Below are 16,158 nucleotides of genomic sequence, written 5' to 3'. Positions count from 1 at the left end.
CCTAGCCGCCACACCCTCGCGGCTCGCCCTCTGCGCACCGTTTAATCTGATCAACTGCGGATTATATCGGACAGCACCCTGTGACGAGCGACCCGGGGAAAAAATCGACGATCGCGACCACGCTCCTTCCGCCACGATGCGATCTTTGGTTTGTTGGGAAGTTCAGGGTTGTTCGATCACGCGGAACCTTGGAAATTTACCCTGAGTGCGTTTTTAAAAGATGAAAATGAAAGAATTCATGCTCTATTCTTAATAAAAGCAATATTATAGATATCAGAATCTACAGAAAAATACAGAGGCGATGCTTCAATCGAACAGTGATAACGAATAAGTTAAACAAAAATTAGAATGAACGTTAAGAGAAAGACAGAGGTGGTACGTGAATACGATATCTCCCTTTCAAATAAATCTTTCCAACTACGAGAATTCCTTAAATGAAGAAGAAATTTGATTTAAGATGAAACGAGCGTAGGGTATCGCCGCTGTGGCTGGAAGTGGAGCACACATTTGGTGGAAGGAAATTGCAGAAGGATAGAGAAGTCTTGCCTTTTTATTAGATCAAACCGAGTGTGACCAAGCTGTACGTTCAACTTGACTCGGTCACTCGGCTCCTGTCCTACCGAATAAACGTCTCTGCGCCTTATCCTGCCCCTTTTTCCAGCCGCCACCCCTGCGGGCGCTTTTTTACGTCATCGGGAGACCCTGCTGTCCCGACAGCGTTTTATCGGGCAACGTGCTCGTTCGGGTTCTCAATTTCGCTCTTCTATCTCGTACATCTTCCAATTCTTCAGCGAACGCATGAATTTCTTACTGTTAAATCATCGAGACTACCAACGATATCAAATTTTTAGTACGGAGGAGTCGAAGAGTGGATTAAAAGATAGATTATTTGTGGATCGATTCGTGAGATTCTGTCGAGATTATGGTAAAAATAGAAAGAAGAGATTCCAAGTGATTTTTCTGGAAGATACAAAGTATCAATAGAAAAGAACATCGACTGAAGAGGGGCTGGTAATAGCCACCGTTCCATGTATCGTCCAGGCACCTTTCCTCCGTCACTTATTGCAACGACGATGGCGTCGCCGTAACTCAATTTCGCGTTCCATCTGAGACGCTGAAGGTCCCTGCGGTCCGTTCCTCAATAAGGCAATTCGCTGACCCGAATTGACTCCTATTGCCACGGAAAGAATGACTTTCTAAGCGATATTTCGCCTACTTTGTTCCTCGCAAAGACTTCCCAACGCTAGAAAAAAAAGAAATCATCTTCCCGACAAAAACCTACGGACAAACTTCTGTTCGATTCTGTTTTAACTTCCATCGAAGAAGGGAGGATCATTTCTGATTGAATATTCGCGCGAACGGAGTCAGGGATGATCGTTAATCGTTATGAAAAGGGGGAGCGAATGCTCGTCGATCCAGATTCAGGATTCTTATCTATCCACAAAGCTTAATCCCCCGGATGCGAAGGCGGTGGCGCGCTAAAAAGTATTTTACGAGCTGCTTATACGTTTCACCGGTCACCCTGACACCGAATCCAATTTTCCAGATACGATCTTTAGTAGGGATCAGGTGTTGGAGGTCCACGGCCTGCCACTCTGCTCTGTTCGCCATTTGTACCACCGCAGAGGATCGTAATGATCTGCTACGGTTTCCCGTGCGTTCCCTTCTCACAGACAAATTCCTTCGAAAAAAATATTCCATATTTCTCACCTTTCCTCCTACACTCGGTTCCTTCTTTCTTTCACAATTGAAATTTCTTCGATTCCTCGGCGGAGTAAAGAAGCAAAGTATTCCGCCTGCCGGTATATTCGGCCAAGGTGTATCGCCATATTTTAATATTTCTCGTGGAGTATATCCGAGAGAACCGGGGCCAGATAAAATGCTTTACGACGCCGAGGAATTAACCCTTGATTTCCGGGCATTACTCTCACCGCGGAGTCTGGCGAGATAAAGGGGTGGCTCCTTCCTTACTATCTCCGCGGCATAATGGCCGACGAAGAAGGGCACCGTTCATCGCAAGAGATATAATGGAGCCACACCGTCGCTCCTCCACGGACCCGTACACCCGCGATTTATGGTTTCTTTTATTTAGGGGAATAATGGAGCAAGGTTACCGGTTAGACGAGCTTCAGTCTCGGAGGAAGCTAAGAATGGATACCCTCTCTGGTCCTCCGAGTCTCTTCTGCCCTTCCATATTCCATTAATGAACCCAAGGATCGGTGTTTAGTTTTGTACGAGATATCGGTATTGTTGCACGCGTAACTCACGTTCTGCGATTAAAATCTTTCGCTTCGATAAACTTCTCTCTCTCCGTCGCTTTCTATTTTTCCGTAAACGATCTCCACGAAGGATAGACAGGCTTGTGTCTCGAAGAAGGCATATCTCCAAGAGAACACCGCTATCTTCTCCATATTCCATCGAGCAACCAGGAGGATCACGTAGGGAAGCGTTGCATCTGCATCGTCGCGTATCTTGGATGCAGCCACCACTCGACACCTTGCGTTTCTCAGCCGGTAGGAGGTGAGAAGAAGCGAGCAGGGGTGATGTCCGCCGCTTCTGTATCAATATTCATCAGCGTCCTATGTTCGGTTGGCTCAAATTCGTAGGATTAGCCGGAAACTTCCCTCCGCTTCTATGCAAGCGGGCGCGCGACCGTGTGCACCAGAGAGAGCTACTTGAACGAAGAAGGACAGATAGAGAGAGGGAGAGTGAGAGAGAGAGAGAGAGAGGGAGAGATCGTGGCAGTCGCCGTGACGCTCCACCGCGGGATTCTAATCCGGGTAGGCGGGCGTGTGTGACGTCATATTGCATAACAATTAATCAACGGGCGATAACAGCTAGCCGGGTCGACGGAGTGGGAAGCCCTGATAATCATTTCACCGGGCAGCTTAAAGTGCCACTAGTTAACGCTAAGCCGATTTAAAAGCGATTTAATATCCGGAATATTATACCCAGGTTTGCCCCTCTCTCTTTCCTGCCGCCTCTACACGTAGACACGCGGTCTTGCTAACCCGACAAAAGTGATCCTGACCGTGTAGATCTTTGTTTTAGGGATCTCGAGAAGCGTTTCCTTTGTATTCTTTTTTTTTTTCTTCTTTCTCCAAATCCGGGAAGATTCTTCGTTGGTGCTGGCTGAGGATGCCAGAGACGATGGCCGGAAGCCAGACACATTCCTCCTTTTGCTCTTCTACTTCTTCTTTTAGACCTAGAGTTTAATAGTTGCTGGGATTGCTACAGACTATGAGATAGCGTACAGATTTCTTTTCGTGGGCTTAATATAATAGATTGTGTAAAACGACCAAGATTTCTCGTTCGACTTGAAAAATTCGGTGGACAGGTGGTTGGAGGATTTTTAATTACACGATGTAACGGTGTAGGTACACCGTACGCCTCTTGTAACGCGCTTCTTCCGACACCATACCGCTAATAAGTAGTGGCACCAGCCACATGCTAATGTATAATGCCGATCAAACAACTGTTTAAGCAGCCCCGAGTTAAGTGCGCCCTATTCTTCCGAGGCCGGCCCTTCACCCCGTCTCTGAGCTCTCCTCGTCGACCGACGGGGTTGTTTTTGTCCCCAGATCTGTGAACCAAGTACACCCTGTCATCCGTGGTTCTCGTCACTTTTGAATCTCTCCAACTCCATCTTTTCTTCTTCCCGAGAGAAGAAACTGCGACAAGATAATGATATCTCCACTTGGAATTCCTAGTGTCGACCATTTTTCTTACGGAACCCTTTTCTTCCACTTTTTCCACGGTGCAATCATTTTACTCCAGACTTCAAGAGTCCCTGCATCTTTCAGAGCAAATATTTCTTTCCTACTTTACAATTTTCATTGAAGATTCGACTGAAATTCGCCGGCGTGCAATCTCGATTTCTCGGAGACGAGAACGGTCAATAGTTTCTCAGCTAGGCGATCACATATATCCCATTTTCGTGGGCCGCTGATTGAGGACAGATGCACGAGTAGGGGAAGTGCTCTGTGCAGTATGGATGAGGGTACAGTCGATCACAATGACCCCCCCAGAGTACAATGGCGCACTGGCTCTCTTCAGCGGGGCCATTGCCGGCCCGAAAATCACTCGGCTATGACAAAGAGCGGTGTTCGCGCTCCCGCAAATATGTTGTAAATACACGAATATCCTGAGTGTGTCTACCATGGTCCATACTACCCGCAGAACACTCTTCTTCGATATATAACTAACACCTCATCTTCCTTATCATTGGAAACGTTTCAAAAAATGATTCTTATCCTGGTCAAAAGTGGAGAGACACGTTGTCGTTAGCTTCAAGCGTCCGGAATGAGTCCCAAAAATATTTCTTTTCAATTTATCAAATTGTGAAAGTTAGGCAGGTTTAAAGAGCACACAGTCAATTGTATTCACGCACCCGATAAAATTATTTGGGACTTCTAAACGAGCGTGAAGGTAGTAAAAATTTATCATGGCTATGAATTGGCAGTTTATTTTTTTAAAGTGAAGGGAGAGATACTCTTTTCCTGTCTTATTTTTTCAGCGTTTAAAGATTAAGGAAACCTTTGTTAACTAACAGATTAATAACAATGTTCATTAGTCTCGCGAAAGGGAAAGTTGAGAGAGAAACGATGACTCGTTTATCAAAAAACGGATGAGCGTGAAAAAACAAGTGACGCGATCGATCCGCGGAACGCACCGCTTCGTTTCCATAAAATCTGTTGCTCGCGTTGCCGGTCGAAATCCTAATTAAACGGCAGATTCGAATTCGCCGCTGGTGTCCACTGGTACAAGCTTAATCCCGGCGAAAGCGCCGATAATATCGATCGATGCGGCGAGTTAATTAAATTAAAATACTCGTATAATAGCGTGCCAGATGGCACGGCCGGAGCGTACAACCTGGTATTGGAGTACCACCGACTCACCCCTCGAAAGCACCCCCCGCCGTAATACGTAACTCGTTTAGTCTTGCAGGTTGACGAAAAAAACGAGTAAGAAGGGCGGGACCGCCGCGGGATCTCGCTTGGCCAAAGCGTTTAACGCACCCCCGTGATCCTTGATCGAAAAATCGCAGACTCTTCGTTTTTTTTTTTCTCGTCCGGAGAATCCTCGTTCGAAAGAAGCGGGAAAAGACGGCGATTTTTCTTTTTCTCTTCGAAAAATCAGCGTACGATTATCATTGCGCAATTCTAGACTCGACCTAGTGTTTACGGATTTTTGGATTTGCCGAGAGGACGAGGGGGACAGGTAGGATTGACTGGTAGATCCGAGATGATACGGTCCTGATTACCTATTTACCAATGACAATCGAATGGTTATTTAGTTTCATGGGGTGAGAATCGAACCGCAGTTTAGCATTACGGAGGCCGAAGGCAGGTCGTTAGCGGCGTTGTCGCAACATATGCGCTCGGCAGCCTCCATATGGGCCACCATGGACCCAAATACGTAGCCCCCAGAGCTAGAGTACGTCGTACCCCTATGGAAAGGGGATCGATACCGTTTCGCTCTTTAATCGGTCAGCTTTTGCGGCTCTCCGCAATGTTTTCCTAATATTTCAGTACTTAACTACGCCAAGTCAAAGATTCTCCACGGTAAATCCTATAGATCTTTCGTCCATAAAATCCGAAAGACGATAAACTCGATATTGAAACAAAATTTACCTATTACCATACAAATCTCAAATTACAAACATCGAAGTAAATAAGTAAAATATGTACTCGAGTTCAGAAGCTCCTACAAAAAGTTCTGTACAATTTCGAATGATCTAAGGACAGAGAAAATCCGAGTGACGCGTCCTATCTGCCAAACCCCATAAGCATTGCGGTCGTCGGCGACTTTAAATGCGACCATATGATGAGGGTGGCAAAAAAACCCGGTATTTTTCGACAAGCATCGTGCAAACGTAGGTCTAGGGGGCCCCACGGAACGAGTTTGTGCGGCAAGTGCACGCACCGTGCATACACCATGAACCAGAAGAGACCCCCATGAAGAGTAGCGTACGGGCAGTGAGCAGGTTGACTAGCTTTGTCCGTGCTCGATGATGACGATGGGGTCGGTCTCCGCACAGATGGGCCGCTAATCTCATTGAAAACTCATGAGGACTCTCTTGGTGGGGGTGGTCCATAGGGGGGGAGGTGAACCAAGGGCTGAACCCTGGCCTGGAAGTCTCTGTAAGTCTTTGCATGGGGGCCAAGCACCGAGCCAACTACCATATGTCCTACGTATATGTCTGTGAGTCTGAACGCGTGATCCATGCTCGCGAGAATATGTCGCCCTGCTTTTTTATATGCTCGCCACGGGGATCTATCGCGTGTACACTGTCGCGCAATATGCTGATCTCGATTTCGGAAGTCACACCCTGAGGTATATCGGAAGTTTCTGGGAATTATCCTGCGGTGGTACCATCTAAGCTCAATCAGAGAGATTAAGAAGAGAAGAGTCAAAGTTTGTTGCATCGAACGAGTATAATCTTTGACTGAGTTCTGAATTAGCAGGTTTTAGCAGCCCATATTGATTCAAACATCCATCACAGTACTTTCCCATCATTTTATTTATTTTTCCCACAAACAATCTTCTCCATCGCAGTTACAATTCTCCCACACATTCCTCCCAACGTTAAAACAAATCACACCGAAAACATACGTGAATTGCAGGTGGAAAAGTCCGAGCAGAATATAGGTCAACGAACACCGCTCCTACGAATACTCGAAATCCCTGCATTTACCATTCTCCTCTCTCATATTTTCCCCATTTCTCAACGAAGAAAAGGACTTGACCGTCTAATATTTCCATCTCCTCCAACCATCCACCGTAATATCCAAGAGTTCTTCCTTCGAAGATTGATGCCGAGCAGCGTTCATCTTAGGGCAGAGAATTTCAATCCTTCACCTCCGTTTAACCCTTTCCACTTCCAGGCTAATGTATACATATTTAAGGTCGTGACCACCATTAAGATCATCGTAGCATAACTCCGTGCCGGCTGGCTCTCTCATGCATATTCCTCTGGCTTAACAAACACTCCGTGGAGACGTGGCCAAGAGAGAAGGGAGAGAAGGGTTCTCAGCGGAAATACAGAAATAGAGAGTGCAACCGAGAAAGGGTTAGAACGGTAGGGGACAGAGACAAGGCACGCACTCCACGGGCATACGGGGTTGCTTTACGAGCGGACAACTAAGGTATGCTCCCGGTTTCACCCCCTGCTCCTACGGTATAATCGTGCTTTTCGCAACGTGGTCGCCCGTCGCTGCAACGGGCCAGAGGTTTTATACTCTAGCTCGACTCGACAGAGGAGTAGGTGCATCCAGCGTGACCGAATCCCGTCGCACTTGCTGCCCTTACGGAATACGCTGCGCGTAAACATTCGGAACCGCAGCCAGATATACCCGGTATATGACCTCCCTTCGTCCACTTTTTTCCCTTTCAAGTGACCTTCTTCTTTTTATTCCTTACGTCAGGAACCGTGTTCTCGGTACCTCTCTGACGATTCCCGGTGATCCTCTTAATGGAGATGTTCAATGGCGGATGTTTCATTCTTCCGGTTCTGTGGAACCTGTTGCTTTAACCCTTTAACGGTGCGTAAATAACGAGGAAACGTAGTGTAGGATCTTTTTTTTGCTTTAATTTTTGTGAAGAAGATTTTGTGGTGAATTTTTAATGAAACTGTGGATCTGAGAATCAGTTCTGGTGTCGGTATGAGATTCACGGAGAGACGGTGGAAGGATCAGGTAGGGTAGCAGCGTGGATAGAGGGTTGATCTAGTAGGATCCGTCGTGATTGCTTCTGACAGGACAGTTAGGGGCGTTGAACGGACGATTGGCGGATGGAAAGATAGCGAAACTGGATAGCTTGCACATATGCTTCGCAAATATGTTCCTCGACGTCTAATCTTCGATCGATGTTCTAATTAACATTTTTCTGCACGTGGATAATCGAGTTATCTTACGAATAATTCGACGTGAATCGAATAATCGAGAAACACAATGTTAAAGATGAATTCTCACCGAGATACCCAGGTGTTTGTTGGATTCTGTGTGTGAAGGTAGGGCAGAAATCAGGATTCGGGACAAATTACACACGGGACAGACTTAATCTAGCTTCGTTTCTCCAGGGAACCGACCGAAAGAGAATCAAAGTCACATCTGTGACGTCCAGAACGACGCCACGATCGTTCTGGGTCTTTTCGCGGCAAGATTGATGACGCCTCCCGCGCATTCTCACCACCGTTTCCAGTATTCCCTTTTCCTGGAGCAAGGAAGACGCGATTTCTCCGTGCAAATGAGACGTCTCCGTTTCAACTGACAAATGTTCCGTGACGTGCCTCCCAGAAACAATCTTTGTCACTCTCACCTGTCACAGGAGATAATTAAATATCATCCAGAAGCTGGAAACGACGCTCGACGCTTGAAAAATTCCAGGAAATAAAACTCCAAGACGGAAAATAACGTACAGTTCAGAAGCAAGTTAAGATTTCAATTCGGAGCCATTTGACAGCTTCTCCGAACACTTTTCTCTCGTTCTTCTACATTCGGAAAGACTTTCCAGCCACTTACATCCGACGTTTTCTCTCCTCAGATGCCTCGAAGCGACTTCTACTTTCGATTTCGTCTCAGTCGAGGCTCCAGGAAGCGAATCCTCCGGGAGTGAGGGCTGTAGGGTCCACGAGCCAGGGTCTACGAGTCGTCCATCATTCGTTGGAACGACGAAACGCTCGGTAGGTTCGGGTTTTCAGAGCAGAGGAGATCTGCATAGCGAGCCGGCATCTCGGGACGAGCGAGCTAAGTGCGGGATTATGCAAAGCAGCGGCCATACAGTATAAAAATACGGAGCGACTCCGCGCCATCTTTTCCGGACCATTCTAATAACTCCCTCCCTAGCCAGCTTCCTCCAGCTATACCTCCTCGACCTCCACCCTTCGCTTCCCTCTGGCTCTGCTCGGCCTGCGCCACGACTATCATGGGGGAACCGAGAGCACGCGGAACGGTCACCCCTCTTCCAACATTTTCGGCAAATATAATCGTAAAGCCGTCGACGAGGCCGTCGCGACGCCTCCGCATCGCGATCTTTGGTTTTCAATGAGCACAGCATGGCTGTCCTTCCAATTTAACCCCTTATACTCTGGCATTTCAGTGGCCATTTGTGGTAGCCTTGGTTATTTTTTGGTGTATCATCGTGTCTCCGTTTCTCGATCTTATTTGAAACGATAACTTGCTATATAGCTTCCAGTTTTAACGGCTGAGAAAGTGTTAAATATCATTTCGCTGCTTAGCATCGATAGAGGCACAAATTAAAAAGTCAATTTCGCAAAAGAAAAGTGTTCGAAATTTGCACTAAAATTTGATCAACAGTTGAATACTGATCATACAATCTAATCGGATTTCCGATGTGAAACTGGTCGCACAAAATAAAACGATCTATCCCTCGATGTTACATTTCCAATTCTCACAGCACAGACTTCTTCTTAAAAATCATCCAAACACAATTCCTCCGATCAACAGCGTATTATAAATCAGAAAATAAAGACAGCACTCCCGGTTACGCGTTAGATGACACAGGCGTTCATTCGCGATCAAATCGGCGTTAAGGGGATGCCCTTAAGAGCGCGCGGAGTTGCCGCGTTCACGCCAGTCACGCCGATGATTAATGATCCATGAATATTTACGCGTGCCATTAACTCGTACCGTTTGATTGGACGCTTCCTGTTCGCGCCAGATCGTAATTCGTAATCGCATCCTATCCTTGTACCATTTGTAAACCATACACAATGTTTCCCCTTTGCCTCGCTCCGCCGATCGGCTCGATCCGAAAACGCCCGGAGTGTAGTGTTCCGTGGCCCGTTTAAATTCACCAAACTTCTCGCCTAGGCGACTCACGTTTTCCGCGAGCGAGGCGCGAGATAGCGGCGTCCGATAGCGGCCCGGTTGGAAGTCGCATTAATTTCGTCTCCCTCGACTCTCGAGGGTGGATCGCGGGGTGTCTGCGAGGCGGGGGGATGGGTAACGGCACGCAGAAACGCTTCCCAGGCGTTTAGGTAAGGTATTCACGTAACACATAAGCAACCGCCACGCGCAGCCCACCGTGTGCACAGAGATAAGAGGCGAAGGTGGCATCTTAGGTGGCACTTCGAATAGAATTTAATTCTCCGGGCAACTCCGCCAAGCAAGCCGATATCGTCCTCAAGGATGATATCAACAAGAGAGACGCCGCCATAGGAACCAGAGAAGGGAGTGAAACTTCTCTATGCCAGCTCTGTGGAAACGTGGAGGGAAGGGCTGACTGGATTTTCAGTTTCGGAGTTTCGGGTTAACGTGCGATCCTGGGGATAGGTTTTTCCATCGATCATTATTCGCCACTCCGTATTGTGGAGAGGAGAGATTCGCGATTGGATCGCATTTCTGTGGAGTTGCTGCTGAATATACGTATTCGAGTTTGTTAGCTTCGGTTTCTTTGGAGTAAATTTTGGCATCTTATTTTGTGAAAAGTACAAGAGGGAATTGAATCAGAATTCTTTGTACTGAAAGTTACATTTGTTGGCTAAATGTTCCTAAATTTTTGATGAAAAATAGGGATAATTGTAGGAGATACGGATATCGATAAGAGGCGAGAGTGCTAGTTTTGAAGATAAAGAATCGAAAGTTTATTCGAATGAACAGTTATGGCCATTTGAATGGAAAATTGGCCATTTGGATGAACGAAAATATTCCAATCTAAGGAAGATCGACAATTACCTCGAGCGATAAAGTCGAAGCTTGAGCGTCACTTTTTGGAGGGGTGACTGGCGGAATTAAGACAGTCAGAAACATTTGATGGCTCACTTGGTATGCATGGTCCCGGTTATAAGTCAAGGAATTGCCCAAGCGGCCGTAAAATCTAAATCTCTGGCACTCGTCGCGTACCTCGTCCCCTTTTTCGCCGCGGACGTACATCCCTGGACCAGGTTATTTCAAGAATCCTCTGAACTCATCACACGTTCAATTTATCAGCGACTCAGACCACCCTTCTTCTCTTCTACCGTCGAAATACGTCGAGAAACTGAACGTCGCAACCATCTTCTCACCTTTACTCTCGAAACGTAAAATACAAATTTCCCAAACTTTTCACCTTCGAAATTTCTCCACTTCAACGTCGAACAGAAAGTTCAATCTACGTTGAAACGTTTAAAACTACTCGCAGGCTCCAGGTTGCATTATCGGGACGCAATTCCACAGATTACGCGATACGATTCCAGCAAGGTTTCCATAGAGTGGCACGATTGGCCTGGAAACCATATCCTCTCGTCGACCATTTCCTTGGTGCTTGTACGCGACCAATGTGGACGCTGGATTTTAATGGAAAATCGACTGCTCGCCGGGTAGAGGAAGCGCCGTGGAAGAGAATCACGATGATTCCGTGAAATATGGAGGGCCAGGAGCGAGCAGGTTTTCCACGGAGCCGGCAAAGCTGCGCGCCGCGCTGGGCAAGCGTTAATGGCTGATTGATAAACGACCTTCTCTCATCAACTGCATCGGCTGCATATTTATCACCGGGACAGACTCAGCAGTCCTCGCGTTAACGTCAGCCAACTGGAAAGTATTCGCAAGATATTCCACGAAAAGTATAACCCCACCCCTATTCTATTCTTCCTCGAATAAATTCGAATCGTGAACGGACAATTCGTGAGTTGATTGTAATATCGATCACGGATAGATCGTGGATTTTCGCATAATTCAACGATGCTGCGGTGTAGCTTTTCTGCAAGGTGTCCCCTTGACACTGTTAACATCCAAGGGATGTTAACAGCTCACGCGTGTCGGCCACGTGCCGCTCGAGCTGCGACCCTCTGCTCGTTTAACTTGCACGAATTGGGCGTCGCGATGCCCTTTCTGGCCGATTTGCAGGACAGAATCTATATAGACAGATGCTTGTTGAAACGAGACTTGCACGATTCTCACGATGAATCTTCACCCGTTCTTTTTTTTTTTGTCACGAGACAAAATAAAGGCTACTCTTTGTCTCTATTTTCTGATCGCGAAGAAAGAGGGAGAAATAAATAAGTCGATCAGGGTTCGGACAGCGGAGGAGCATAAAGTGGAATTAGGGATCGGTGTATCGCCATCAGGAGCCTCGCAGGGCGATAAATATCGTTCATAAGCCACGAATGGTCGTTGGAAGATACAGAATTATTCCTCGGTGACCTGCTGAGAGAAGCGTGTCACGAATTGGTATTAAATTTGCCACGGTCCATTGATTATCCAAGGATCGTAATTTATTCCAATTACGGATAAACTTCTATTCCAAGGGAGAATTGTTTATAACAAGAGTTTTTCTTTTCCCCACTTTTAATCCACTTCTGATAAATAATTTCAAGAGGTAGGAAGCGGGGAAAAACTTGGACACAGGTCGCTTCATCTTCCTCGAGTCCAATCGAAAAGTCATTACAACTTTTTGCCGACTCAATCAAGAAGTTAATGTCCTTTAACCTCTAGGCGTTCCCCGTAGAATCGAGCCTGGTCGTAAGAACTCGACGGCTCTCACATGCCCGGCAAAATAGATCGCCAGCTGTATGATTGATCGTCTATTGGCTCCTTCCTCTTTCCTTTCTCTCCATCAACCGTAACGATAAGACTTATTCCTCGGGATATAAAATTCCAGTCTCGCACCGTTCGTCTCCTTTTCCCCCGTTACACCTTCCAAGTAACTTGGCTTTCCATTTTCAACGAAAATAAAAAGAAAAAAAAAGGAAGAAAATCCCGCTTATCGCGTAGAAACGTTTTCGCGAGAGCCGTATGTCACCTGGAGGGGATCGTGGTATTTATCGAAGCCGCGAGAAATGGGGGGAATTCGTCAGGAAGATAATCCGTAGAATGATGATCCTGGATGGCTCTGCTGGTACCTTCTGTCCAGTACGGTCGATTTAATACGCCTCATTTCTCCTCACCAACGCGAGGTGTCCCTCTCAGATGACCATAGAACAACCCTAAGGCTCGCACACAATCACCGGAGCAAAAATAAAGAGGAATTAAAATCCACACTATCGTTCGATAACGAACACCACACTCGACAGAGAAAGAAAAAAAAATAACGAAGATCCCTGTTCCAACAGAGAACGCGTTTCGTCGAAAGTCGTAGCGAATGATCATTGGCGGGATAATCGGGAATGGTGGAGGTCCATCAGCGGATTCGACGAGTCTGCCGAACGTCCAATATCCATGAGGTCGGCCATAAAAAAGGAACGCGAGGCTGGCGCGGGCGTTAAAAATATTCAAGATCGTTTGTCAGCCTGAATTACAGCCCGCCATCACCCCACTCTCTCTCTCTCTCTCTCTGTTCGGTTAGCCCGGGCTAACGGGGTAAAACGGGATCCTGCGGAACGCGTTGCGCAACATGGAGAGAGGGCAGAAAGAGAGAGGAAAGAGTAGTCGACGACGACTACACGGCCACGACGCCGATGACGACGACGACGACGACGGCGACGACGACGACGAGGACGAGGATCCCAGGCACATGTGTCGAACCTGAAATATGTAGGCGTGGTCTGGATGGGACTAGCAGACGCGTCCCGACGACCGAATATGTTCACCCCGTTCGTACGCTCCACCCCCGTCTAGCCGTGGAAACGTTGCCATTGGCCGGTGCCACCCTCGTTGCGCCTCCACCTGCCACGCCGCGCTACCCTCCGTGGGATTCTACCCCTAAATACAGGGGATGCGCGCTTCGTTCCCTCATTTTAACGTGCTCGGCCGTTCGACGCTGTACCCTGCTCTCTATGTTCTCTCATCTGTGTTTCAATCTGTGTTGTGATTGCTGAACGGCTGACTGTGTGATCACTGAGAACACTTGTGCTTTCCCTTGGACTCGTATATATTCTTCGCTGAACCAGAGAGGACGCTTCTGTGTAATCGATCATGTCGTAGAGGTGAAGATCAACACCCCAACGGGGTGAACAGCGTGGTTGTCTTCGAGTATACACGGTGTCCGAAGGGAAGAGGATTCTTCGTTGGACGCGTGGTCCGGTAAGTTTTGTTTTCTCACGCGACAAACTTTCGCGACACCCTTTTAAGTTAAGTCACTTTACGAGCCTTCTACTTGTCGAACCGCGTCGATTATCTCATTGACCCAATTCCCCCTGGCCAGAGCAACATCTGGCTCGGGTGTTCGGCCGTGACACTCATCCTTCATCGCCGCGGAGCGATGTAAATTGACCATCGGCCGTGATTGTCATAGGTCGATCGTCCGGAACGAGCAGGATGACAATGGAAGATCGCACGGGTGGCATCGACCGCGCCGCCCCCGCGACGTCCACGACGGCTACGACGGCGTCCAGTCCATCGTCCATCAGCGACGTCACCGCCGACGCTTCGTATCCTCTTCAGCGCGCCAGCAAGCGCACCTTCGACGTTGCGTTCCTCGTCGCGCCTGACGAGAACTTGGCGCGACGTCAGAGCGAGAAGTTGAGGCTGGTGTCGAGTAGAAAAGACCGTCTCAGAGAGGATATAGCAACGGAGAACGCGATAGATTCCGACCGGCTGCCACAGAATCTGACGATCAAGAATTACGACAACGATTCCGGAGGTTCCGATAGAAGAAGGTTGATGCAGTGCACAGAGAACTCGTTGAGTCCTCCGTATATATCTCCCAGGACTCTGACACCGACTCTGCCAGGTCTGTCACCCGAGAGCGACGCCAGGAGATTCGTTTCCGGCAGCCGTCTTCAGAAAACACCGAGTCCACCTTCGTTTGCCACACATCAGTCGATCTTAACCACCTGTCCCGACACGATAGAATCTAATTTATCCTGTAACAAAGTCTACGACACCGGTATATCCTGTCCATCTGACAGACACGGCGAATCTCGCAGCGCATTCACGAAGGTGAACTTGACCAGTCAGAGGAACGGTTTCAACGACGATGGACAGACTTCTCCGAGATCCTCCATATCACCAGACGATCGTAACAGTTATCAGAGCAGCGTCAGTCCTCCCGTGGTACCGTTAGCTGCTACCACTGGGTACAAGTACGCGCCATTTCCCACCAAAATGACCTATCCCTTCCTAGTCAGTCCTGAGAGCAGTCAACCTGCTCTCCTGGAGAACCTGAAGATTCCTCAGATAGCACAGCCTCCCAAAGTACCCAGTCCAAAGATGCCCAGTTTTCGACCAGATCTCCCGCCAGTTTATCCAAATCTCCCTTACAATCCTATTTCCGTGTTTCCACCAATGGCCGAGGCGTTGACCAGGCCGAGATTCTTGGCGACGGCCGCTGGAGTGGCTGGTCTCTTGCCTCCTTCGTTCGCCGCGTTGACTCTGCCCGCGCAGAACGTTTGCGCCAAGTGCAATCTCTCGTTCAGGATGACCTCTGACCTGGTCTATCACATGAGGTCCCATCACAAGAACGAGAACACCGGCGAGGCCGCCAGGAGGAGAAGAGAGGAGAAGCTGAGGTGTCCAGTCTGCGACGAGAGCTTCAGAGAAAGGCACCATCTCACCAGGCACATGACTGCTCACCAGGACAAGGAGAGCGACGCGATCGTGGACCAGGTCGAGGTGAAGAGGAGGGCCACTACGGTTCACAGCAAGTGACGACGGAAATCGTCGACAGAGGAGGCGATTCTGACAAGTGGCTATTCGTTCGAGAACTGAGAGAACGTCAAGTTTCACGAACTAGTAGGAAGGGAGGATTCGGTTCCACGATCGCGGTTTTCTCGGAGAGAGGTAGGGTGCTAGGATTTTTAAGGAGTTTCTAATTTAATTGTTGGTCCAAAGTTTTCTAAGGTATCATCGTCTTACGTATACATACATAAGTAGCTTCACACTGAAACACAGGATCACACACACACACACTTATTCTAGCTCCTCGTTCACTCAATATCCCACAAGTTTCTCGCACGTCTCTATCGAACTTTACCTGGTATACGTGTACGATAACGAAGTAATTTAAGCTTTAAAGTTAGGAGATCTTACCTTAATTAACGATAAGGTGACAAATCCCTCTCTAGTCAATATTAGGTAGGAAAAATTTGTACATAATCTATCTTATCTTTAAGTCAATCATAGGAGTATTCCTTGAATCCCAATACAGAGCTGGTCGAATAATTGCCTCCCTCGAAAAAAGAAACCAGAAAAAATTGTCAAAAATCATCTAACAGCTTTGACGGATGGAACGATGAAAAATTCATAGGAGTATAAGGAATAAAGGGTCGTTTGGTGGGCA

At 47.6% G+C, this 16,158-nt stretch overlaps 1 protein-coding gene across 1 annotated transcript; it reads left to right on the top strand.

Moving 5' to 3' along the window:
- Window positions 1-14,195: 14,195 nt before the first annotated feature.
- LOC108573980 lies at window positions 14,196-15,527 on the top strand. Its single transcript, XM_017936477.1, has one exon. It carries the CDS (start codon window positions 14,196-14,198, stop codon window positions 15,525-15,527), a length of 1,332 nt encoding a protein of 443 aa, XP_017791966.1.
- The last annotated feature ends 631 nt before the right edge of the window (window positions 15,528-16,158 follow it).

This window comes from Habropoda laboriosa, unplaced genomic scaffold (genome assembly GCF_001263275.1).
Source record: "Habropoda laboriosa isolate 0110345459 unplaced genomic scaffold, ASM126327v1 scaffold20, whole genome shotgun sequence".
Lineage (NCBI taxonomy): Eukaryota > Metazoa > Arthropoda > Insecta > Hymenoptera > Apidae > Habropoda > Habropoda laboriosa.
Note: the sequence above shows the minus strand (reverse complement) of the source record. Positions and strands in the feature narration are given on the sequence as shown.

Bases quoted from the DNA above. Each gene is read 5' to 3' on its own strand.
- LOC108573980 (XM_017936477.1), top strand. From the start codon at position 14,196: ATGACAATGGAAGATCGCACGGGTGGCATCGACCGCGCCGCCCCCGCG.